This window comes from Xylaria bambusicola (assembly GCF_022495145.1).
Source record: "Xylaria bambusicola strain CBS 139988 unplaced genomic scaffold F5B22scaffold_7, whole genome shotgun sequence".
NCBI classification, from domain to species: Eukaryota; Fungi; Ascomycota; class Sordariomycetes; order Xylariales; family Xylariaceae; genus Xylaria; species Xylaria bambusicola.
The window spans coordinates 129,573-152,394 of record NW_025953560.1 but is presented as its reverse complement, the minus strand read 5'-3'; the positions used below and the strand labels follow the sequence as shown (position 1 = coordinate 152,394).

Sequence of the window (22,822 nt, the reverse complement as noted above, 5' to 3'; positions counted from 1 at the left end):
GCCCCCCCCGCCCCCCCCGCCCCCCCCCCCCCCCCCCCCCCCCCCCCCCCCCCCCCCCCCCCCCCCCCCCCCCCCCCCCCCCCCCCGATTTACAGTTTATTATTTAAATAACTCTGTCCAGGGGCTTCTACATTGTCAAGCGTCGATGCTAACAATACAAGACAGACAAATAGGCAGACAGATAGATAGACACACCATACCTAACATAAGACCAACACAATAATAAATATTAGGTAGTTAAGTTATTAATTAATCTAGCATTAAAATACTACACTACGAAACGTCGTGTTATATTTATGCGTAGGTACTTCAAATACCTTGGATTTCCATAAGTAGGTAGGTGCAGGGCCTACACATTGCATTTGCAGACTCTTCAAACATGGTATGACATGACGAGAGAGAGAGAAATTCATTTATGCCCCTCCTCTTCCTTTCTTTTATCTATCCCGTACACAACCACAACGACAACGACAACCAAAGCCAAGTGAAAGTGAGTTCACATGTATTACACATCAGAAAAGCCCAGCCAGACAGGTAAGTCAGCCAGTCAGTCAATTAATTTACGATAGACCTCTCTGAAGATATAAATTGGCTCAAAAACAAGAAAGCCACCCCCGTCCATGTTTCATCCGTTCATTTCTCTCTTTGACTGTACTGTACTGTACTGTACTGCGCTGTGTTCTCTGTTCGTACAGTAAATAAAATTTTAACTTGAAATAAATAATAAAAACACATCCCGTCAGCCAGCCAGCCGGCCAGCTAGTCAATCAGTCTTCTGGCCCGAGACTTGTATTATGTGTTCCGTATCCCACGCCCCTCCCCTCATCTTCCCCCTCTCCTGTCGAAAAGTCAAAATTTTATTTTCTGTTGTTGTTGTCGTTGTTCCCCAGTGTCCATTTTATAGAGATTTTCCCCGATATCCATGGCGATGATACAAATGCTGTTGCTGTTGTTGTTTGCGGTTTCGTTTTCCGATTAGATAAGTTTCTTGTTCTACTACTACATCATCCGACTCCTCATCTATATGCAGGCGTAACAGTGGTCTGCGAAGCTAGCTGGCAGATGCGACTGGACGCCCGCGCTCGTTCGACCCGCTGTCGCCTTCTTCTGAGTCGTCGTCGCTGACGGGCCGGCTGTCGCGTAGATTGCGGCGGCTCTTGGTCATCTGGGATAGTATTAGCAATCTTTAGTTGTCTTGTGCGCTGTTTAAGCTTCTTGTGAAAGGCTAGGCAAGACACGTACCCAAGATCTTACACCACCAATGAGACCCAGGGTGTAACCAGTCATAAAGTCGTTCGTGGCAGGGGGTGGAGCTCTATCACTAGGGCCAGGTGTCGTGGGAGACTTGGCGGCTGCCGCCATAGCGGCCTCGCGGAGATTGACCTCCCCGTTCGAGTTGCTCGGGGTCGTGGGGAACAAGAAGCGACCACCAGGGGCAGGGCTCTGGGGGCGACTAGCGGGCCAGTACTGGCGAAGCTCGCGGCTCAACTCTTGGCCAGTTGTTGTCCAGTTCGATCGGATGTTATCACGGATCTCCTGAACGTGGCGCTTTAGGTCAAGCTCGTTCTTCTTGAGCCAGCTGATGTTGAGTTCCTGACGAGAGGTGCCTCGTTTAAGCTGTCGCGCAATGTACTTCTCATAGTCGCGCACAATCCTACGAATCCCGTTAGAACAGTTCAGAGATAACAAAGACCACCCCCCGCTTACTCCGGATAGCGGCGATTGCGTGACTTACTTTGTGATAATACCTGTTGTACTGACACCCTCGGTTCGCTGTGTGACTAAGAACTTACCCTCCTTCTTGATCGGGGCGTAGATGTCGTCTCCTTCATCTGCTCCGTATGGGATATCATCGTGGGCGACATAGTCAATCTGATGCTCCTCGAGGAAGTCCGGCGTGACGATCCAAGGACAGTTTTCGACGACCTCGTCTACCCATTTACAATGCCTCACTGTCTCGGCGCGCTCTCGTCCAGATAATACCGTGAGGCCCTTTCGTTTATGTGTTTCCTCATCACTAGTTACTCCCACTAACAAGTATACGTTGTCAAAGGCCTTCTTAGCTTGTTCTAGTTGGCGCATGTGCCTATTAAGGATCAGGAGTTAGCGTAGTTCATTGATATTTCAACATGGAGGGCTTAGGCGGAGGATGATGTGGTAAGCAACGTACCCCAGATGGAACAAGTCAAAGACTCCGTCGGCATAAACCCTGATGGTGCGCCCTGTCGGGGGAGGGTTTGTCTTGTATCCTACGGGGTGAACCAAGCGACCAGTAGGGGGTGGCAGCATGGCAGCGGCCTGCTGCTTCTCATGGTCGTCGGGGGAAGTAGGTTCCTTGAGAAGAGTGGGCTTCTTGCCCTTCCGGGTGACGCGGTCCGCAATGTCAATGCTGGCTTCGGTTGTGTCGCTAGGCTCGCCAGGGTCGGCGATGTGGTCGGCATGTGCATGAGCATGAGCATGTTCGGGCAGAGAGGCGGCCGAGGTACGCTCCGAGTTGGCGCGCTGGCGCTTTGCCGGGTTGGAGCCAGCGGTGGCATCTGATTTGCGGTGGGTGAGTCTGCCAGTCTCGGGGGCAGTTGTGTCGCCTTCCTCGCCGGAGGCATCGCGGGAAGAGGGCTGCAGAAGCGGATTGTCATCCATCATGGCGGAATTAGCTGTGGTCGGGCGTTTCCGCTTGCCTCCGTGGGATGAGCTAGAAGGAGAGGACATTTTGAGTTCGCAGAGCTCTTAGCCAGTGACGGCAGAACCTAAGGCAGCTTGGGTAAGCTGGCAGGTATAGGGCGGCGATCGGGCAGTAGTCGCAATGGTCGCAGTGGTCGCAGTGGTCGCAGTGGTTCGGCCAGTCAGACAAGAGCAGAATACCGGTTCGATGGTCCAAGGCAGGAATGAATTGATGTGAACACGTCACGTCGCGTCGCAGATTATTTCTAGGGGGGGCATCGACAGGCGACGGACAGGGGAAGTGGAAAGTGGGAGCTGGCTGGAGAGAGAGAGAGAGGTGAGAGGTGAGAGGTAAGAGGAGCTCGGGTTCCCGCTTTCTGCTACACTCTAGACTACCTACCTATAAGACACCGGCTCTACGCTACTAGCACCCAGGAGGTAGTGTATTATTCTAGGTAGGTACGCAGTGGGGATCACCAGCTATCGATTGCCTAGGTGTTCAATCTATGATTCGGATGGCCGCAGGAAACCAGGGATGGTGGTTGTAGGGTAGAAGTTTAATTATGTATGTATGTATGTATGTATGTGTGTGTGTGTGTGTGTGTACGTACTCTGTATCTGTCCGTACTTGGGTAGACATGTAATGGTTGAGCTCCCTTGGCAGCTAAATCGCTTGGTTAGCTGTTATCGTTCTATCACGCAATTGCCGCAGTCGTAGCGGGTCGGGGCCATCAGCAGAACAGCCAGAGTGATCAATGGCAGTCTCACGCAACCCCCTCTTTGTGTTAGGTAGTGTTAGTGTTGGTGTTGGTGTTCTGTCCGTCAAGGCAATTCATGCATTTCTGAAGGCGATTGATTTCTGTTCCTACTACCAAGGAACATCACGATTCCTCTACTTCGTAGGAATCACTCGGCTTACATAGTAAGTGACGTTTACGCACGTGTCGGAGAGCCGTGTAGACGAATCAAACTGCGCCGTGGCTTACACGAGGACCGAACAGGAAAAGTCTCACATCGGAATTCACTGACTGCTTGTGAATGAAGTGTCGAGCTCACCTATCAGCAATAACTACTTTATCTATCAAACCCTCCAAGACACCGTAACTACATCATAGAAAGGAGGAGAGAAGCACGCGCCCGTAAGCACATGTATGTTCCGTCTATTGTGAAACTGTGATATGGAGTATAGGGCATGTATGTATAATACAATGCACTCTAGTACGTATGATAGACAGATAATCTAGGTAGCCGAATGTCAAATTCGATATGGAGTCTCCTATAATACCCACGATGCTCTAAAGTCTCTCAGAACACAACTCTGCAACAAGACAACTTACACTACTTACATGTTGCCTAACTTAACCGAATAATTTTTAAAAGGGGGAAATTATCAGATTGGGCGAGCAATAGGCAGGCTATCGCGGCTGATACTAGTCTTGCCAAGTCCTTCATCTCCTTAACACCCAAGTAGCCCCAAAAAAGGAAATGCCCATGAACTAGAATCCTTGGCAATGGTGTCACCATTCAGAATCGAAGTGCTGAGAGAAGAGAAGTTCATTGAACAATTGATACAGCAAGTTGACAAACAAAACGAACCCAACTTCATGGCGGACACAGAACCGCGACCATGGTTCAGAAGTACGGTAGGTAGAAACATGATGCATTACTCAATACACCGGTAAGCGAGAACGGGGGCAAGACTGTACAAGTGAGCCCAGCACCAGGGGAGAGAGGAACATAATGCATGCGGCCTATTAAAAATAGCCTGTCTGATCTGGTTCGACGCAATGCGCGTCATCGCACCATGCATACGAAAATGTGATAAACCTGGCTCCAAGCCTCTTTCTGGTGAAGAAACTGTCAAGATGTCGTTGTCTCAAAAGCGCGGTGTAGGTCTATTAAGGGCACCCTCCTGGGTTCCTTTTCTATGGATAGGTATCTGAAAATAGACAAAAAAAGAAACGGCCACTAAATGCCACATGCCGTAACCATGGATATTCTAAAAACCCGATCCTATTCGGTGGCGAAATGCTCGTCCCATGCTAGAAGTTCTATCCGACCCTTGATGTTCTCTTCCCTTTCTATCTATCGTATGATTCTCGGAAAAAAACAAAATAGGTCTATACGCTTCGCTTCGCTCTATCCCTGGCACTTTCTATCAAGCGCCCATACTGAAATACCCATCACTAAAAACATCACATGCTGATCATATCGAAATAAGACGGGACATGTTTTCTCAAGTCCCCGTGCTCGCTTGCTCGAGACAGCTAAGCCACGAAGCGAAGCCGATGGCGCCGCAGACCAAGATGAAACTCTGCTCTGTCATCAAGCGAGGCGCACCGTCCGCTGATTCCGCGTGTGGCGACCGCACCGATTCGGATGTCTCGGCGAGCTGCGGTAGCAGAACGCCTTCGCGGACGCGGGCGGCTCGGGGCCGAACTTCTCCGTGACGAGGCAGTACTCGAGGCCCGGGCCCATCCACTCCTTGATGTGTTTGTGCAGCTCGCAGCGCGCGGTGCGGCACTTGCGGCAGTACACCTGGCCGCGCACAGAGAGCATGGCGAGCGAGTTATGCCCGCCGCCGACGCCGCCGCGGTTCAGCAGGAAGGGCCCCGCGTGCCGCCACACCCACTCCATGTCGTTGGGGCCTTCGCGCCGCGCCGCGAGCGACACCTTGCCGTGCATCTTCCAGTGCACGGCGTAGAAGTGGCGGCTCGTCAGCGCCAGGCACACGCTGTCGATGGGGTCGAGGAAGTCGAAGACGGCGTAGTGCAGTTCGGCCGGCAGATGCGTGAGTTGGAGCGTCGTCCCTGGCTGGTGCGTGAACGGGATCGGCTCGTAGTCCATCACCGAGTACGATCTCGGCGGCGCCGGCTGCGGCAGTCGGTGGAGCAGGGTCGCTACTGACGGTGCCGGGAAGTACGAGTCTCGGTCTGTCGTCGATTCCCGTGGGCTGGCGAGGGGGGTTGCGACACGCGACACAGGAGCCGTCGGGAGAAGGTAGTTGGACGTCGTGAAGGCTCGCCGAGGCGGTACGTATAGTTCGCTGCCATCTTTCGACCGCTCCTTTCGCGACATGTCCTTCTTCAGCTCTTCCTCGACCGAGCTCAGGGTTGTCGACGTCAACAGACTCGACATCTCCCTCATCTCTGCCTCCATTGTGTTGGGCGGGTATTGTCCCTGAGACGAAATACGGATAACTTCCACCATGGCAAAAAAGAGGGGTGAGTCACCACCCAAGTTGTTGATCTTGTCTTTTTTTTTCTTCTTTCCTTTTTTTAACAAACCCAATGGTCTGACCGTAGGGTACGAGTAGTGCTGCGATATTAACTACGGGCGGCAGGTATTAAAAACTTGAGGCGGCTATGGGGATATTAGTTGGACCCAAGATGCCCCACGATAGCGGCAGCACCACAAGCCGACTATTACTGTATCAAGTAGCGGTAAGATCGTGACAGTCGGCGGCGATATAGCCAGGGAAACCGTATGGTGTCTTGTGGCTTTAAGGGTGGAAGCAGTTAATTTTATATGGGCGATACAACGCAAGGAGAATCTTTCAAGTCACGAGAATTCCGCATAATCACGAGGCATAAGACTCGGTTATATACGATACTTTTATAAGTCCATCCTTCACGAAGAGGTGGCCAAGGGACCGCCATGACACACGCTAGTTTTAAGTCGCAAAAATTCCCTTATTCTTGGTGGGTATGGTCCACACTTTGCCAGCTCGGTCAAGACTCGGGGGGCCGTCCAGCCTGCGGACTAGTGTATAGATAGAGAGGAAACTAAACTATCGTGAGAATCTGGAGCGAGGTGGAGCGGGACTGTTAGCCACCCTCCTTTTGCGACTGGGCCGCGAGGGCCGACATCTCCATCGATCCAGGGTCTACCAGAAGACTCATGTGGTAATTCCTTCTGCCCGCTGGATGGCAGAAATAACCAATGGATCAGAGAAGAAAGGCTTTCCTGCCGTGTTTCCAGGAGTGATTGCCGTTGTCTTTTACTACTTCAGGTATGGTGAAGAGATGAGATCAACTACGCCCCAGAAAAGGGCCCGATTGTTCTAAGTTAGATAGGCTAGTGTGAAGGCTCGCTCTCAGGGACCTCGGGGCGCGATAACGGACAGTGTGGACACACATACTACGGGATTATGACGTACCAGAAGTTGATTTCTTTCTTCTCTTGCTGAGAGTATTCCACTTCAACAGACCTACAGTTGTCTCATGTATACAACTGAGTTACAACGGGAGGTTCTCGGTTCTCACTTACACCCCTGCAACTACTCTATTGGGACACTGTGCATCCAAGCCGGAAAATTACGGGATTAGAATGCCGAAACTACCACGGGATCAGCAAGCTTTTCGAGATTTCTGACCGGCTGGCCCCTTTTTTATCTATGTACTGTAGATAGACGAACATCTACCTAAGAGACGTAGGTATTCAATAACCTACAGCCCGCCCTTTGCCACTAATTGAGTCAGCGGCCCGCAACGGAGACACCGGAGTACTTACGGAGGGCGAGCAATGACTGAGAGAACCCAGCAAACCCCACGATATCATACCTACTTCTGTTATACCAGCCTATCTAAATGTAGCGTAGTGTAGGTACTAGGACAAAATGGGAATGTATTGCTCTACCTACAACAGCTCTTCTCATATGCGATACTCCTAATAATACTTAGAGCAGATGCAAGAGAATCATGCCCGGTAAAAACCTGGTCAAAGTTTTGTTATTTCATTATTTGAGGCAGACAAGCAGATTGTCAGACATTATATGCTTTTTTTTTTCTTTTTTTTTTCACATTAACGCCGTATATGTCGTACAGGCCAATTGCTTATAAAAACCTAAGACCTTCCTTCCCGTAATAGTAGCTAGCAAACTAGGAAGAACTGCTGATTTGGGCAATTTTCTTGAAATTCCAGCGTACTATTCAGACTTGGTCTAAGTCTTAGCTAGTCTTATACCCGGTACGCTTGTCATGTTTCAAGGCCTCGGCTCTGGTCAACTACTGTAGGGCTGAGAGGCATGACTAGTAAGTGGTAGTCCCAGTAGAGTGCATAAATGAGTTAGTAGATGCAGGGAAACGGCTATCACCGATGCTCAGCATATTCGCTGGCTATCATACGCCATGAAGACCAGGATATAGTATCCAACTCAGCGGCCAGCGCCAAGAAGGAACCTGGTGGCAGGACGTTAGCAGCCCTAGCATATTATTGTGTTGTGAATAGGTTCAATTCGAAGCCTAGTCATCTGCTCGTCTATGTTATACATATAAAACCAGTGTCCTGTCTGTTGAGTACCTGTGCTATATCCTAGTATATAACCTATTACATATTGTTCGTCGGGGGGATATCAAAGTCTGTGGGTGAGACTTGATGAGATGAAGGTAGAATACAAGAACAGCTAACGAGACTCTTGAATTATTTGGCGACAGTCATGTCATATGAGAATATGTCTTTGACAGGTATTTACTGGGGTAGTGTATTGATGTATGGGCAGAGTATGGGGTACTTTTCATCAAGGGGTAGACGCTCTGAGGTCGCATAACGGCAAGTACTTGCCCTAGCATGTGTTATCATAACTCTTTCCGCCAGACTTCACCTAGTCGAGTTTAATAGCGTCCTCCTTCTCGAAAGCCGTTTTCGTTACATCTAATCCGATATGAGTATATACTAAGTCTCTAGCCAAAATGGCGTTATAGATACATCTGACTATTTAGTAATAGTAAAGTAGTATGATATATATACAAAAGCTATATCAAAACAGCCCTCATTGAGGACACTTAACAAGTCTCTCTTCACACAACAAGACTCTCACTCTCTTCCTCGCTGTCGCGATCTTTCTCATCCTTAGGGCCTCTCCACCCCGTAGCAGCCTGTAATAGTAACACAAAAACCGTCAAGACAACAGCAGCTTGGAACAAGACGCGCAGCGCACCACTATACCCCTGCACCGCAACTCCTCTCTCAGCACCTGACAACCCTCCATTATACACAAGCAGCGGACTTCCGATTAGCTTCCTAACAAGTTCCGCCCGCTCTTTACTCAGGTGATCGCTACCATCAAGTCTCTTGAGCCCTTCCTCAAGACTCCCGCGCAAAGTCCTCGCGAAGATTCCACCGCCAATAGCGCTACCGAAACTCCCCGCGAAACCCCGGAAAGTGCCAAGCAGACTCGTAGCGACGTAGTGCGTCTCCGGCAGCGTGAGATGCAGGAGGTGGGACATTGTGTAGTTCAGTGCGCCGCCGGTGAATAAGCCGTTGAGAAAGACTATGGCGACGTACAGGCCAAAGGGAGTATCGCGCGTGGACGAGGTGGACAGTGCAAGGAGGCTAATGCCGAAGAGCGCAAAGCAGATGACGCTGGCGCCCCAATAGCTGCCTGAGCGGCGGATATGAAGGGCCTGGGATTAACGTCAGCTTGTTGTTATCTTTGTCTTGGAGATTCGAGTGGCTGGCGAGAGGAAGGGCTATGGTAATGGCAAAGAATGCGAGGGACAAACTTACTCCGACAAGCAGCCCGCCGAGACCGAATCCGAGGTTCGTAGGGATGAGGATGCTACCGCTGGCCGCCGGGTTAAAGCCAAAGACAGCGAGGGCTGTCATGGGCGTGTAGAATAATACCGTCCACCGAGCGGCCACTGTTGAATTGAGTTAGAGATTCTTCTCATACATGGATGACGCAGAGTGCCCAAGTTGATTTTGATAGTGAACTTCTCGCCCTGATGACGATGGTTTTCCTTAAGGCAAGGGCAATGAGACTTACTGAACCCAAGCTGGGCAAAACACGACAGCAAGGCGCCGCGGTTCCGGAGAACCGTGAGAGGAACGATGGGATCGGTCGCGATATACGTCTCGATCAGAATGAAGATGATGAGGGCGCCGAGAGACGAGCCAAGCGGGATTGGCTGAATCTTCCCCGAAAGCCCGAAAAGAAAGAGGACGACGGTTCCGGACTGGGATTGTGTGAGTTCAGATTCAATACGCGCACAACCACTGGCATCATCATTCTGGAGGTCCTGCATACCAAGAAGATGGCGCCAAGATAGTCAAGTCGCTTTAGTTTTGTGCCCATTGATACATCTTTATCCTTCGACTGGCCTGGTGAGCTCAAGCTACTAGGTATGCTGAAAAAGATGGCGCAACCAGCAAGCAGAGACGCTGGAGCCTGTGCCCAAAATAGGGGTCTCTGTGTAACGATAGTAAGCAACAGAGCTGGATAAGCCATCTTTCGGGGAGAGTTCCTTACCCAGCCTATTTTCCCAATCAAGCCGCCAAACACAACTGCGCCTAAAGAGACACCCGTGGTGAAGCCTGCGTTTCTAGTCGTCTAGGTTAGCAAATTCTGAATGTAACTAAAGAAGACATTCCGCTTTTCTCTGTTTCTCCATCTCTCCAGTCATAGATACACTCAGAACTCTTGGTCTCAAATAGCAAGGAAGGCATACTCACGTGATGCCAATGAACAACCCCCTATTTCTCTTCGTCGTGAGTTCCAGCACCAGGATAAAAGCAAGGACCATCGTCCCACCACCTCCCAGCCCAGTGATGACCCGTCCGAGGATGAAAACAGCGAACGAATGAGCCTGGGATGTGACTAGGCACCCGATGGAAAACAGTAAGGACGAGAAAAGCACCATCATCCTCGGGGAGAAGATAGTCGCTAATTTGCCCGTGAGGGGTGACATAGATGACATCGCCACGAGGAAGGATGTGGTAAACCACATGGCGTCCTCATAAGCGTCGAGGTCAGCCGCAATGGTGGATTGGGCCATTGTGATACCACTCATATTCATTGCTGGCGTTCCATCACGTTAGCACAGGGCGTTTTTGTTTCATGCATTCTTTCTTCTCCTAGATAATCACCGCAATCACGACATAGAAGGTGATTCTAGTAGCACATGACGCTATTTTGATGACAATTGCAGCGTGGTAAGTTGGAAAATAGAAGGATTGCACAGTACCTAGTAGGAAGATCAGAATATAGACACTCAGTATGATGGCCACGGCTCTCTGCTTAGTGACGCTTTGATTCGCGACATCCAGATCGTCGTCTTCCGACCCATGAGAACTCGAAGGGCGTGAGCCGGTACGCTCGGACCGCAGTAGCGGCGTAGTATCTTCAGCGACCGCGACGGGTGCCATCTCGTCCTGAATCGATGATTTATCGTCGCAGCGTAATTTCGTAGATGACAGATCTTATCGGCTATATACGATAGGTATTATTACAGCGTAAAGTTGTTGAATGAGATCTGTGACGACATGGATATAGCGCCTTTTCTCTATATGTAATATGTAGATATATAAACCATAAAAAAATAAGAAACATATGAGAAACCAAAGAGAGAATGAGAATTACCCGAAACGAAAGAAATGGACGACATCACCGTTCCTTGATGCAGGGAATCCCTGGCACTTAGATAGGCAAAGGCCTTCATGATTGGTAAGCTGTGGATATCTTGTTGGAGCATGGGGTGCTAACGGTATCCCGAGCGCATGGAACCATTCCGGACGTTCCGCCTGCATTTGCAGTCGATCAGGCGTTTTCTGTACATAGATGCTAAATAGCTAGCTTACAAGCTAAAAGTCATATACTATGTAGATAGCCTTAGGTAATCGACGATGTTTCATTATGTACGTACGTGTGTCCATATACTATGTATATCTGTAAAATCTACACACTTTCGACATCAATGATGGGACGAATAGTCATGTCTAAGGTCAGTATCTTCGGGAATTTGGGTACTGTTAGGTCTATACAGCATGCCTCACATACCTGCCCCGCAACATGTCTAGATCGCAGAAGCAAATATGAAGCATCATGAGATAACTCGCTGCAGAGAAGTGAACCAAATGTTAAATAGAATGTGTCAAACTCTAGCTTGCATGAATCACTTGTATCTCATATAAAACCACCATTAAGCACACGTAACGTCCTATCATGGCCAAGACCACAGCTCACATCGAACTCATCAGCACTCTCCTCGAGTTCTACAACACACCTCGTCAGTTTCGGTGCGACTCCAGCTCAGAACCTTTATCTCCCTGACCCGAACACTGGCACCAATCCCGCTGGCGCATTCAACAGCAGCTGCCATAGCCGCTGGTTATACGCCCGAAGCAGTCGAGCTCATGAACACATTGCCGTACATAGCTGCATCACGCCACGAGACGCGCATCGAGCTGCTGCGAAATACCTATCCCGTCACGTAGGTCGGCGAAGACTTCGACAAGGGCTATTTCTACGGCCATCGCGAGTTGTTGAATGATATCGAGATGCCCCCCCACGGCACTCCGACTGACATGGAGTGAAGGAGGCTACGGGATGGTATTTATCTACGATACAGCGACGAGTGACTGGATTTCTTCTTACTGTTTGAGCGTGTGTATTATGGCCTGGTTAATTTATTCAATAATAGCATTTGTCTTTTATGTTAATAGTTTACTACCCTAAGTCGGATGGCACCGTTTAGTCACTGCACCACGACTCAATCAGTCTTCAAGCCACAGCGACGAAAAAAGAAACCTGTAAATGACACGAAAACCACACACGTGCTACCCACACCAGCATCTGACTAACCATCTCTCATCTCTTCCCTAGTTCTTTTACATGCCTAAATATATCCTTCTATTGTCACTAGGTTAGGAGCCTGCGCTCATTCATGGATTTAGATCCCATGTAGGAACGACACAGCTACCTATCCCAAAAATCCCCCAGCTCACTGCTATTACCCCCTCGAATAGTCTGACAAAGTACCAACCATAATGTCATCACCGCTGGATTGACATTTCGTCTTCCAGTGGTTACATCAGAATAATCATAAATCTCGGATGAAAGCACAATCACAGCGCAAAAGTCTAGACGCAAAGAACCAAATTATTTTTCCCCTGAATCCAGGATTGAAACTCGATAATAGGTATTTTAGACCATGTGAATATTCAAACTTGAGTAGCTAGTACTACTCGGGGTATCAAAACTATACGCTAAATATATATATGCAGTAATGCCTCCCCCCCCTGAAAGATCTCGTTTGGAGGAGGTGATGGCTCTCCATGGGAGAGCCAAGACTGGCTTTCTCACCCCGTGCCAATATGGCATCGTCGAGTAATTGTCGCAGCCGTTTTGGAAGTCGCCAAGGTGATGACGGCATTTTCCCAAACTTATGTACATCCCGCGGTTGATGCCTGCCAGCTGGAAGATATGCTATTCAAGCCGCGTCAGATGGTCGGTGGATGTGTGCTAGTCGAAGATACCAAGTCACCAGTCTGGCCAAGGCTATTGGCCGTTTATTTCCGGTCGACTTGCACCCGTTCAGCCACAGCATGAACTCTGGCGCTCGGGATAGAGACACGTTGCCTATATTGCGGGTTCTATAGAACAGCAAGTGCAAGTAGTATGCGAGGTCCACGACGTCTCGACTCTTCCAAGCGTGGGACCTTTTCTCGGATTAAATAATCCTCATGATTTTGCATGATAGGCACCCAACGTCTGAACTGGGTTTGTTATTTCCAAGTTATAAGAAGTAAAGTGTACCTCTCTTCATCTTCTTTTGAAACGACTACCAGTCTCCTGATTAACCGAAGCCTTCTCGTAATCTAGAGCTGGGTCGCCTAGTCCATTAACTGACGCTCGTCTCCTCGCTGCGATGATTGCGTCCAAGTCCATTTCGTGATTTGCGCGATCTTGAATCCTTTGCTGTTGTTCAGGGCCGACACGGGCATCAACTAAGGCCCTTGCGTCATGCTTAAGATCAAGGAACAGAGAGAAGATACCCGTGATGACCAGAAGAGCAGGTACCAGGACAAAAGCTGTTTGATACGAAGCACCGCTTTGATGTATACCCCATACTGCGCGGCATTCTGTTAGCTTGCTACAACATCGGGAAGGGGTATTCATAAATCGCTGGGAATTGACAAAGAGTTTATGGACGAACTAGAAAATAGTGAAGGATGCCAGCTTACCAACGAATGGCCAAAATGCAGGCCCTGATGCTCCCATGGTGAGAAATGCTGCTGCCCGTTTTGTGCGACTGCCTTGCCCTCGGAGGCCCAGCGTGTATATTAAAGGCCATATGGGCCCCTCGAAAAAATAAAATAGGACAATCGGAATAGACAGGAGGTCCGGGTTACTCGGGCGGATGGCTGATACGACTACACCGGTTACTATGCTGAGTCCAGCGCAGATGTTTAGTATAGTTCGGGGTTGGGGGACCCTAGGGTGGGTTGGCGATAGGTATGCAAGATATGCTACCAAGAACCGAGACAAAGCGAAGGCAGTGCGAGCAATAAGACCAAAGTCATCAATGCTTATGCTTAAGCGGCCTACATTCTCTGATGTTACAGCTCTCGTGATGGTCGTTGGACCTGATGCCGCAGTTGAGGTCCCACTGGGTTGTAAAATGTCATGGAAGAAGAGGCTCATCGTTTCTTGACCACCGACATAAGTCCATTGAGCCACAACTGCTAAAACGAGAGTCCAGGTTCTTAATTGATAGCCAAAGAAGCTACGTTTCTTCGGGTCGATGGGGAGATATCGCGTTGAGTTCTCCAACTCCGCATCGGTAACCTCTGGCAACGGCATGTAATAGAAGAACAAGGCTAGCCCAACGCAAAGGAGTGTGATAGCCAAGAATGTCCATTGTACATCAACAAGCGTTGATGCACCTATAGACTCGGAGGCACTCAATTCAACGAAGAAAACCTTTTGAGCTAGAAGTTGACTCAGGACAGTGGCCACACCTTGAACGCCCTGTGCGAAGCAAAGCCTCATCTCGGCGTAGTCCATAGGCCCACAAAGAGCAATGAACGGATTTGCCGCAGCTAAAAAAAAGAAAATCAAGAGTTAATGATTGTCATTATCCTCCAAAATAGTAGACTCGTTTTATACGTAGACAGGGTACCGAGTTCCTGAATACTTACTTTCTAGGACGGCAAGTCCAAACCCCACGACGAAATTGGAGATCAAGTATCCGGGAAATGACGTGAGAACAGCACTCGGCCAAAAGATGATAGTTCCCACGCCATAAATGCACAACCCGAACACTGGAGATAAATCAATATTTATAACAGTAAATGCTCCAGAGCTATGAAGGCGAGCCTAGCTTAGAAATTTTGAAATCGGGAGTACGCTTACTAAAAGTAGCCTTAAATCCACCCGTAGTATCATCGAACGTGCTATTCCTACGCATCTTTTCTCGCCTTCGATGTTCGTCGTGTCGTAAAATCCATTCACCGACAAGTAGCGGGCCAAGGGAGTATCCACCCCCAAAATATATGCTTGTAAGTCCTATTGTCTCTGGAGGGGTCATGTGGGAGATCTGAGCCACGACGAGCGAGAGAGTGTTGAGAAGACCGTATGAGAACCCCCAGAGTAGAAATAGAATCGTGACAATCGTGCAGTATTTGAATGAATCCCTGACCGAAGTTCGAATCATACTCTTCGGTTTCCGCATATTGACAAATCCAAAGTATACTCCTGACGCTTCAAGGCTTGTTGCGGTCGTTGTGTTTGTTATGGGCGGATGATTTCGATCTAACATCATATCTGGTGTGGTGAGGAACTCCATAGCTGATATCTGTGCATCTACATCACTTTCGGGCCCATGAGCTTGGCTTGAGGTAGAGTTTCTATCCTGAGTGACGTTTGGTGCGGCAGCCGTGGATTCGTGTCGATAGGATTGTACGGTAGGCGTCACATCGGCTGTATCTGAAGCACGACGGGTACTTCCATCTGGGTCGATAAGCATGGCAGGGAGGATGCGAATGATTAGAGGTTTCAAAGTTGGAATGCAGGCACAAGTAATCCCAACGTTCACCTCAACAGCAGACCACAAAAGAGCTAGCGAGGCGTTCCAAGAGAATTCGGGCGAAACCCCAAATGAGAAGTTCGGGTCCAGGTTGCCGGAAAATGTGGAAGAGGCATCACTAATAGCCTTTTGAAGATAATATATCCTCACCACATCCACCACAGTGATGAATATGCCCAGTGCAAAAGTCATAATCAATATAATCTTCTGCCTTGGAGGTAACCTCATGCCTGTTAGAACAGGTAGGGGTAGGGCAAGAATTGCGAGATCCGTGACTATATTGATCGGTGCCGAGCAAATAAACTCCGCTAAAAGAGGAATACACTGTCCTGTATCATCCGTGTTGAAAGCAGATTCCACGGGGTTGCATTGGAAAATGTTGAGCAGGGTTAAAACGGTCCCAGCGAGATTCACGATTATGAGCACGGCCCATGAAGCTAGCCTCAGTACCTTTTGCGTATTTTTGGACAGACGGAGGTAGAATATGAGCACTGATGTTTTGAAAGCCATGAGGGCCGGGTTCTACATAATATTAGACCAAACGTCCCACCGTCAGAGAGTACAAGTATAACGCACATATAGAACAGTGAATGCATATTCAGAGCGAAGAAGAGGATCCCGGTTGTGAGCTGGGATATCGACATCGTGGCGACCGAGTCCTATAGTAGCGCCGTAATCGATAGCGAAGCTGAGGCCGAAAGCGAGGAACCAAGCTATGACAATGAAGTAGTCATCCCAGCTCACCTGTCGAACAATGAAGCTGCGGCAGGCCAGTCTAGCGCCAACGAAGACACTCGCCAGAACGAGGGTCCCCGTAGTGACGGCGAACACAACGGGGCCGCGGTCTGGAAAGTCGTGAGCCGACCTTGTATCTAATAATAGTGAGTTCATATCAGGAAACGACCCCACGGTCGGAAAATGGTCATTAGTTCATCGCCGGGATCCGAGGCGCCACAGATGCTGAGTTGAACAATGGACTAGAGACGTGGTGCGGAAAGTCGAGGGCTCACAAGGAGCAAGAACAAAGACGGTCGGTAGGCTACGAACGAGAGAGGTTTACAGGAAGAGACATATTTGAAGACGATGAGTTGACCAGATTGTAATTGCACTGGTCTCGAACCGGGAATCGGGAACCAGACGCAACGGCTAGCTGGTCATAGGTAAAGCACACAAAGCCAGGCACAAGGGCTTTCGTCAGTGGACTACTCTACCGGCGCCCTACCGTAGTGGATGAGAAGATCTCCGTAGTTAGCGAAATTGTTAGATTTAGTGCGATGACTAGGGTGGACCGCGGCTTTCGAGCGAATACCTCGACCTCTTGACTTGGATTCAAGTCGTGTGGGGGATTCTGGCCCACCGACAATAGTCATGTACCAGTACTGTACTTGGGCAGATGGAGAACAAAAAGGTGAGAGACAAGGACACACTACAGGTGGTGGTAGGGGCAACTAGCAAGGTACCCTTGGAGATGACAGAGGTGAAGGAAGACGACAAGGGCGAAACAAGACAAGCTCAGCAACGAGTATGCCTCGCAAAGCATCAAGAGTGGCTGCGGGATTTCTGACAATGATGGCGGCAAGGTATGTATCTGTAGGTGTGTTTGAAAGCGTCCAAGATGAACCAGCCTTGGAGGGGGGGAAGCGCAGGCGGTCAAGAGTCAAGAGTCAAGAAGCCGGGATTCAGGATCACCGTCCGCCAGGCTGTCGGGGTATGAACTGGCGTTATAGGCGTCTGGAGTGTGTGTATGCGTGTGTGTGCGTGTATGAAATATGTACCGATCTGTTACGTATGTACGGTAGCAGGTGAAAAGAAAAGGATGTCGACAGTTGTTGGATAGAGAACCAACCGAGGGTGGCTGAGAGTTCCTTAATTAGGGCTACAGATATGTACTTGGGATAGGTAGGTCGGGATGGATACGGTACATGTTGCAGGTAAGCTGAGTATGCCGTGTTACGTCTTAATTCTCTGAATAACCTACCATAACGCAGCATAACGTCGGTAGGTATGTGAAGATGTGAAGGTGGCAGGTCGTGTCCATGCTGTATGTGTGCTGCAATCCTTACATACAGTAGCAACCTTGCACTTCAAGTGCCTCTTACCTACAAAGTACGGTACCGTAGTACATGTACGTACTACGAAGTATGTATATTGGACAATGGTCAGCCACACTACCCGTACATACTAAGTACTTACACTGACTGCTACCGCACACCGATGAAGAATCATGACGGGTGTGTGGGGGTTCTTGGAAGCGGAGCGAATGAACGAACGGGCTTGACAAGCTTTGAAAAAAGTTGGTCGTTGGGGTTTCACTGCCCGACCAGCTGGGTACGGGGTCTGTACGAAGTAATGGGCAAAGGCGGTATGGCCTGTACATACCAGAACCTACCTACTAGGTCCGGGCTAGATACGAAGGAAGGCAGGGCAGGAAGACAGGGTAAGGATAGATGGAGACGGGGTAGAGCCCGGGCAGGCAAGGCAACTTGAACCTGACAAAAAGAGGGGGGTTGGAATTAAGTAATAGGTAGTAGTAGTTGGGGGAGTTTGGATAATGCCAACTCGATCCAATCTGCCTACAACGATTCAATGAATGGGTTGGCACGACAGATCATGGCAGACCGGTCGACAGTTCCAAGCCATACTACCTACACAAATGGGAGAGGAGTGCGGCTGATGTCAGCAGAAGGTTACGTGCTTCCTGTACAAATTACGGATAATGTGCTGTACATTTCACATCCAGCAGACAGACGGATAGGATACCTAGATATTTCTCTGGCTACTCCAGTCCTGCTCCAGCTCCATACTATCGTACATTTTGTCAGATACTACCTTAGCTAAGTATCTACTATGTACTACTAGTAGTCTGTCTAGAGTAGTTGTGTCTAGGCAGTGCAGAGCAGAGTGCTAGAAGTAGGTATGACGTTGTGGATTGGGGTTATTGCATTATATAATCATGACTAGAAGTTTGAGCTGAATACATACCTACCACCTATTTACTATATGTAGGTACTCAGAAGGCAAGATGGTATTCGCAGACATGTTTGATGGTATAATTGTCTTACATCAATACCTATTCCGTATACTAATAAATATCAATTAATACGGCATTCTTATCGTATAGTAGTAGGTAGGTATTCCAGAAGCAGTGCTGCATCTCGCATTTCCGGTGTAAAATTTTCTGTCTTGTCGCCAAGCACCCAAGTACAAAGTAAGTAAGTGAACCATCAATGCATGTGTCGTGGTGTAGCCGATGACGATGTCTACCTACAGTACGTATAGATGTAACCTCCTGCGCGTGAAGTGTACCTAGTACGGTATATCTTCCTACTGCACAATCCCTATCAATCCCTATCATTATTATGCCTCACAAGCAAGAAAGAACACAACACAACAATAGGACAACGCACTCGGTGCGTGCATGGGAAGCGATGCGCGCGACTGGCTGGCGGCATAAGTAAGTACCGGTATATCGACATCAACATATTCCGTCCTTCCCTACTTCCAGATTGCCCGTTGGCCATTTCGAGAGTCAACCGGGACCGACTGGACCTGACTGGCCTCGGCTGCGAGAAGAGGACCGGCAGTGACGTCGCGAGTGCAACAGTTCGGATCGTCTGGCTTCATTAAGTACAGTACAACCCTAGACTAGAGTAGGGCAGTGCTACCCTACCTAGGCCTGCTAGGCCTTCTATTAGGTACAGACTTACAGTGCAAGTCAGGGCAGCTAGGGGCAGGTACAGGCTCGTATTATAGCGTACGACCTAGCCAAGCCGTCTGCTCGCTATTGCGCCTAGTGTAGACCCCACCCCACTGATCCGTCGCCGGCATCCGGAATCAAAGTTGTCTTTCCCCGGATTTGCAGGGCGAGAATCGCATCCAGATCACACAACACAGACACACATCACTCATTTTGACATCAATACCGTGCACATACTGTACATAGAGACTGTGGTGCTGCAGAGCCACAGTTTTACCCGCATCTGCCCGCAAGTGTCTCGGGCACGTGTCGTGTAGATCGAGCTTTGGATAGCTCTTGACATCGACAATACTATCCTGTTTCCTTGTTCCCTGTTCATCTATTCTCATGTCTTGATCTCTTTCTCTGTGCGCTCATGTTTCACTGAGGTAACTAGGTAGGTATAGTACTGAGTCGTAGGAGTAGTTAATGAGGAGAAGAGCGCCTAGTCGTACATGGTATGAATTGGAGGTCATCTGATGCCCTGGGTGGCTAATACCTATCGTGGATATCAAGTCCCTGGTTACACCTGGTTACACCTACTAGGAGTGTACGAAGTACGTCGACACGTTGATCTACACAACTCTGGCTAGTGCTCTGTCCTGCTCTCTATTCCCCGGAAAACCGAGTGGCTACATTTTAGCATGAGTGATAAATGCATACCTACCTGAGTATGTGGAAAGCCGCTACATTACTCCCCATGAAACACGGTACATGACTCCCCCACGATTTACGGAGTAAGTAGTCGTACTCCCAACAGCGTGGGCTTGGCAGTGCATAGTCCTGTATCTAGCCAACACTAGACAGAGAGCGGCGTGTGCCATCTCACTTTCGCCTTTATATTGTGGCGGTGTAAGACATGAAAAGCCATTGTTGTCTACGAGGCATTCAACAGGGCTACCTATGTAAGTCACCAACTACAAATAATAAAACGAGTTGTCAGTGTAGATAAGCCACGATCCTTCCACAACTGAGACCTATAATACGACTGAACTATCTTCTGACCACGAAGCATGCTCTATTTAATCAAGTTCGAAGCATGTCGATCACGTGCGATGAGTTGTCAGGTCGGCTCTTTACTCCAACTTCCAGAGTCTTTGGACTGACTCAGCGAGCTGGTCCGCCTTTCCGCTAAAGCGAGCCAACCAGCGCAGGACGGGACTCATGTGACTTATACATAGTATACAATTTCACCGCCCAGCCACTACAGACAGCCTGGACCTTACCGTGACGAGTCAACTCTGCATGGCATGAAAAAGTGTCCGGTGTGCTAACGGCTACAAGTTTATGCTAGATGCTCGCGAACGCCTACCCTTTTTGCTAAAGTGCGTACCTCCGCGCCAACCACTGCTACGTTTCACAGGCATAACTTATTTGCATGGTTGTTTGGAATAGGTATAATATGTATGCACTTTTACGCCTGGGCAAACCTTGGAGCGATGTGCCGGCCGGCGAGATTTTTCTTAAATCGCCGGCGAAATTAAGTGACCACCCAGGTCTTGATGTCTCAGTCGTAGACTTCAACTTTGCTAGTTTCAATGTCACAATTACAACCCCTTGTCCCAGAATAGAAAGAAACACGATATCTCTCGAGATCTGAAGGCCATAGGTAGTGATTATAAGTTTGACATTCGTCCCAACGCTCACACTTCGGCCAGGCTGGTTTATCCCGCCAATCAAGACAAGAGCTAATCGAATTGAGAAAGCCAAGCCAAGCCAAAAGGGTAAATCCGCCAGTTGATGGTGTATCGACAATAGGAAAACACTCATATAATCGTAAAAACTTTGAAAGCAGTGCATTGTGTTTCAATCCCGTCTTTAAGCGGCAAAGGTCGGGGCCGGATCGGGTGAGTACACAGCGAAACCATGTAGCTTGCTAAGTAGTACATTCAAGAGTAGCCGGTATGTTAATGGCCCAGTAGACGTTGGAGATAGCTCTCTAAATATATCATTCCTTTTTAATACAACTCTTATTACATAGTAGAGAGCCCCAAGGGGAAAAGGCTTAGAACTTGATGTCTCGTCATTGACCACTGACTATGGACGAGGGGCTATTGCAAAGAAAGCTGTCTGATTGGGCCAGGCTCGGGCAATGGGATATCGGATCTCGGAAAATCCGGCTCCGATAGCTATTCTAGCCACTCAGAGCGCAGTATTTCCTGCTTAGCGAGGCGGCGAAAAGCACCTGGACTCAGTCGTCAACGTCAATTGGAAAGAGCTCGGTTCGCGTGAGGCGAAAGTATGAGCGATTGACCGAATCCAAATCGGAGCTCATCAAGCGTTCCCATTTCCCCTTCGCAGACAACCCTCTCCACTCCATCCTACCGAGACTATCGTGTTCTAGCCATTCTATTCTTCTAATCCCTCTTTTACACCCGGAGCCGGAGAAAAGATGCTGGCGTCTTCAAGAAGGGTAGCCACGCTGGCTATGAGAGGTTTGTGACCGGCAACCCCCCCTGCACCCCATTGCCACCGCATGTGATCCAATGAGGCTGACAATGATTCATCTACCCCTTGTACAGCGAACCCGACATCGCGCATTGTCCCTCTCCAGTCCGTCGCCCCTATCTCGACGACCTCGAAAAAGGATGCCACATCAGTGACGCCTCATACATCTCGCGATCTCGCCGGCCCGCGAAAGGAGGTGCCGCTCGCGAGCCAAGAGCCCAAGAAGGGCGTCATGCAATATGCCCTCACCACCCTCGATCAAGTCGCCAACTGGGCCCGTCAGTCGTCCCTCTGGCCCATGACCTTCGGTCTCGCCTGCTGCGCCGTCGAAATGATGCATCTGTCCACACCGCGGTACGATCAAGATCGATTAGGAATCATTTTCCGTGCCTCGCCCCGTCAATCCGACGTCATGATCGTCGCCGGCACGCTCACGAACAAGATGGCTCCGGCCCTGCGCCAGGTCTACGATCAGATGCCCGAGCCCCGGTGGGTCGTCAGCATGGGGAGCTGCGCCAACGGAGGCGGTTACTACCACTACAGCTACAGCGTCGTCCGAGGCTGCGACCGCATCGTCCCCGTCGACGTCTACGTCCCCGGCTGCCCTCCCACGAGCGAGGCTCTTATGTACGGTATCTTCCAGCTGCAGCGCAAGATGAGACAGACCAGGATTACGCGGATGTGGTACAGGAAGTAGAGGAAGGGAGGGGGGAAAGAGATCGATACACGAAAGACCACCGTTTCATTTGTCGAGGACCATTGTACATATTTACGGTGTTCGAGTGTATGCAACAGGAGTAGAAGCATAAATTCGTCGTTTCAGCCTCACCTTCGCCTTCTCCTGTAATGGCATATATATATATACCACTTGGGGACGTCTTGCTCCATGCTCAAATCGAATGTGCGACATCTAGGAACAATTGCGTCTACATATTCATCGGCCAGAAAAGCTATACTTTGAATCTTAATCTGATTCTTATAATGAACGTGTGTCTTCGTTATTCCTTCGTTCCATAGAGAATCTGCAAAGCTGTGCCTTGTGTGACCTTTCATGCCTTGAGCCTCGCTGAGGTTTCTTGTAAACTAACAATATGATTATATAAAGTTTATCTGCTCCTCACCTTCTATTAACCTCAGCCGAGGGACGATGATCAAACTCTGGCATACTCAT

General features: G+C 49.3%; 5 protein-coding genes across 5 annotated transcripts; 1 reads left to right on the top strand and 4 right to left on the bottom strand.

Annotated features, from left to right (window-relative positions):
• Positions 1 to 469: 469 nt before the first annotated feature.
• On the bottom strand, positions 470 to 3,062 carry F5B22DRAFT_501901 (cytidylyltransferase). The gene is made up of 4 exons (XM_047972457.1): positions 2,171 to 3,062; positions 1,736 to 2,086; positions 1,243 to 1,654; positions 470 to 1,165 (listed from the first exon to the last, which is right to left on the bottom strand). Exons 1-4 carry the CDS (start codon positions 2,707 to 2,709, stop codon positions 1,052 to 1,054), a joined length of 1,416 nt encoding a protein of 471 aa, XP_047833795.1. The 5' UTR covers positions 2,710 to 3,062; the 3' UTR covers positions 470 to 1,051.
• A 1,445-nt stretch (positions 3,063 to 4,507) lies between these two features.
• Positions 4,508 to 6,229, bottom strand: F5B22DRAFT_501876 (uncharacterized protein). The gene has a single exon (XM_047972456.1). It carries the CDS (start codon positions 5,869 to 5,871, stop codon positions 4,987 to 4,989), a length of 885 nt encoding a protein of 294 aa, XP_047833794.1. The 5' UTR covers positions 5,872 to 6,229; the 3' UTR covers positions 4,508 to 4,986.
• Positions 6,230 to 7,981: 1,752 nt separating this feature from the next.
• On the bottom strand, positions 7,982 to 11,340 carry F5B22DRAFT_594030 (major facilitator superfamily domain-containing protein). The gene is made up of 8 exons (XM_047974022.1): positions 11,144 to 11,340; positions 10,626 to 11,093; positions 10,114 to 10,459; positions 9,911 to 9,983; positions 9,689 to 9,850; positions 9,428 to 9,617; positions 9,169 to 9,302; positions 7,982 to 9,065 (listed from the first exon to the last, which is right to left on the bottom strand). The coding sequence occupies exons 2-8, from the start codon at positions 10,804 to 10,806 to the stop codon at positions 8,460 to 8,462; spliced, it is 1,692 nt and encodes a 563-aa protein (XP_047833793.1). The 5' UTR covers positions 10,807 to 11,093; positions 11,144 to 11,340; the 3' UTR covers positions 7,982 to 8,459.
• A 1,676-nt stretch (positions 11,341 to 13,016) lies between these two features.
• On the bottom strand, positions 13,017 to 16,563 carry F5B22DRAFT_501751 (fucose permease). The gene is made up of 5 exons (XM_047972455.1): positions 16,044 to 16,563; positions 14,795 to 15,989; positions 14,581 to 14,703; positions 13,624 to 14,481; positions 13,017 to 13,509 (listed from the first exon to the last, which is right to left on the bottom strand). The coding sequence occupies exons 1-5, from the start codon at positions 16,356 to 16,358 to the stop codon at positions 13,202 to 13,204; spliced, it is 2,799 nt and encodes a 932-aa protein (XP_047833792.1). The 5' UTR covers positions 16,359 to 16,563; the 3' UTR covers positions 13,017 to 13,201.
• Positions 16,564 to 21,278: 4,715 nt separating this feature from the next.
• F5B22DRAFT_594019 (mitochondrial NADH-ubiquinone oxidoreductase 20 kd subunit) lies at positions 21,279 to 22,652 on the top strand. Its single transcript, XM_047974021.1, has 2 exons — positions 21,279 to 21,638; positions 21,726 to 22,652. Exons 1-2 carry the CDS (start codon positions 21,596 to 21,598, stop codon positions 22,346 to 22,348), a joined length of 666 nt encoding a protein of 221 aa, XP_047833791.1. The 5' UTR covers positions 21,279 to 21,595; the 3' UTR covers positions 22,349 to 22,652.
• The last annotated feature ends 170 nt before the right edge of the window (positions 22,653 to 22,822 follow it).

Coding starts and splice junctions, on each gene's coding strand:
- F5B22DRAFT_501751 (XM_047972455.1), bottom strand. CDS start 16,358: ATGAACTCACTATTATTAGATACAAGGTCGGCTCACGACTTTCCAGAC. Junction 14,704..14,794: donor TGGATTTAAGGCTACTTTTA/GTAAGCGTACTC, acceptor ATTTATCTCCAG/TGTTCGGGTTGTGCATTTAT. Junction 14,482..14,580: donor TGGACTTGCCGTCCTAGAAA/GTAAGTATTCAG, acceptor TCTTTTTTTTAG/CTGCGGCAAATCCGTTCATT.
- F5B22DRAFT_594019 (XM_047974021.1), top strand. CDS start 21,596: ATGCTGGCGTCTTCAAGAAGGGTAGCCACGCTGGCTATGAGAG. Junction 21,639..21,725: donor AGCCACGCTGGCTATGAGAG/GTTTGTGACCGG, acceptor CCCCTTGTACAG/CGAACCCGACATCGCGCATT.
- F5B22DRAFT_501901 (XM_047972457.1), bottom strand. CDS start 2,709: ATGTCCTCTCCTTCTAGCTCATCCCACGGAGGCAAGCGGAAACGCCCG. Junction 1,655..1,735: donor ACAACAGGTATTATCACAAA/GTAAGTCACGCA, acceptor CGGGATTCGTAG/GATTGTGCGCGACTATGAGA. Junction 1,166..1,242: donor TTGGTGGTGTAAGATCTTGG/GTACGTGTCTTG, acceptor ATACTATCCCAG/ATGACCAAGAGCCGCCGCAA.
- F5B22DRAFT_501876 (XM_047972456.1), bottom strand. CDS start 5,871: ATGGTGGAAGTTATCCGTATTTCGTCTCAGGGACAATACCCGCCCAAC.
- F5B22DRAFT_594030 (XM_047974022.1), bottom strand. CDS start 10,806: ATGGCACCCGTCGCGGTCGCTGAAGATACTACGCCGCTACTGCGGTCC. Junction 10,460..10,625: donor TATTCTGATCTTCCTACTAG/GTACTGTGCAAT, acceptor ATGGAACGCCAG/CAATGAATATGAGTGGTATC. Junction 9,303..9,427: donor TTTTGCCCAGCTTGGGTTCA/GTAAGTCTCATT, acceptor TCAATTCAACAG/TGGCCGCTCGGTGGACGGTA.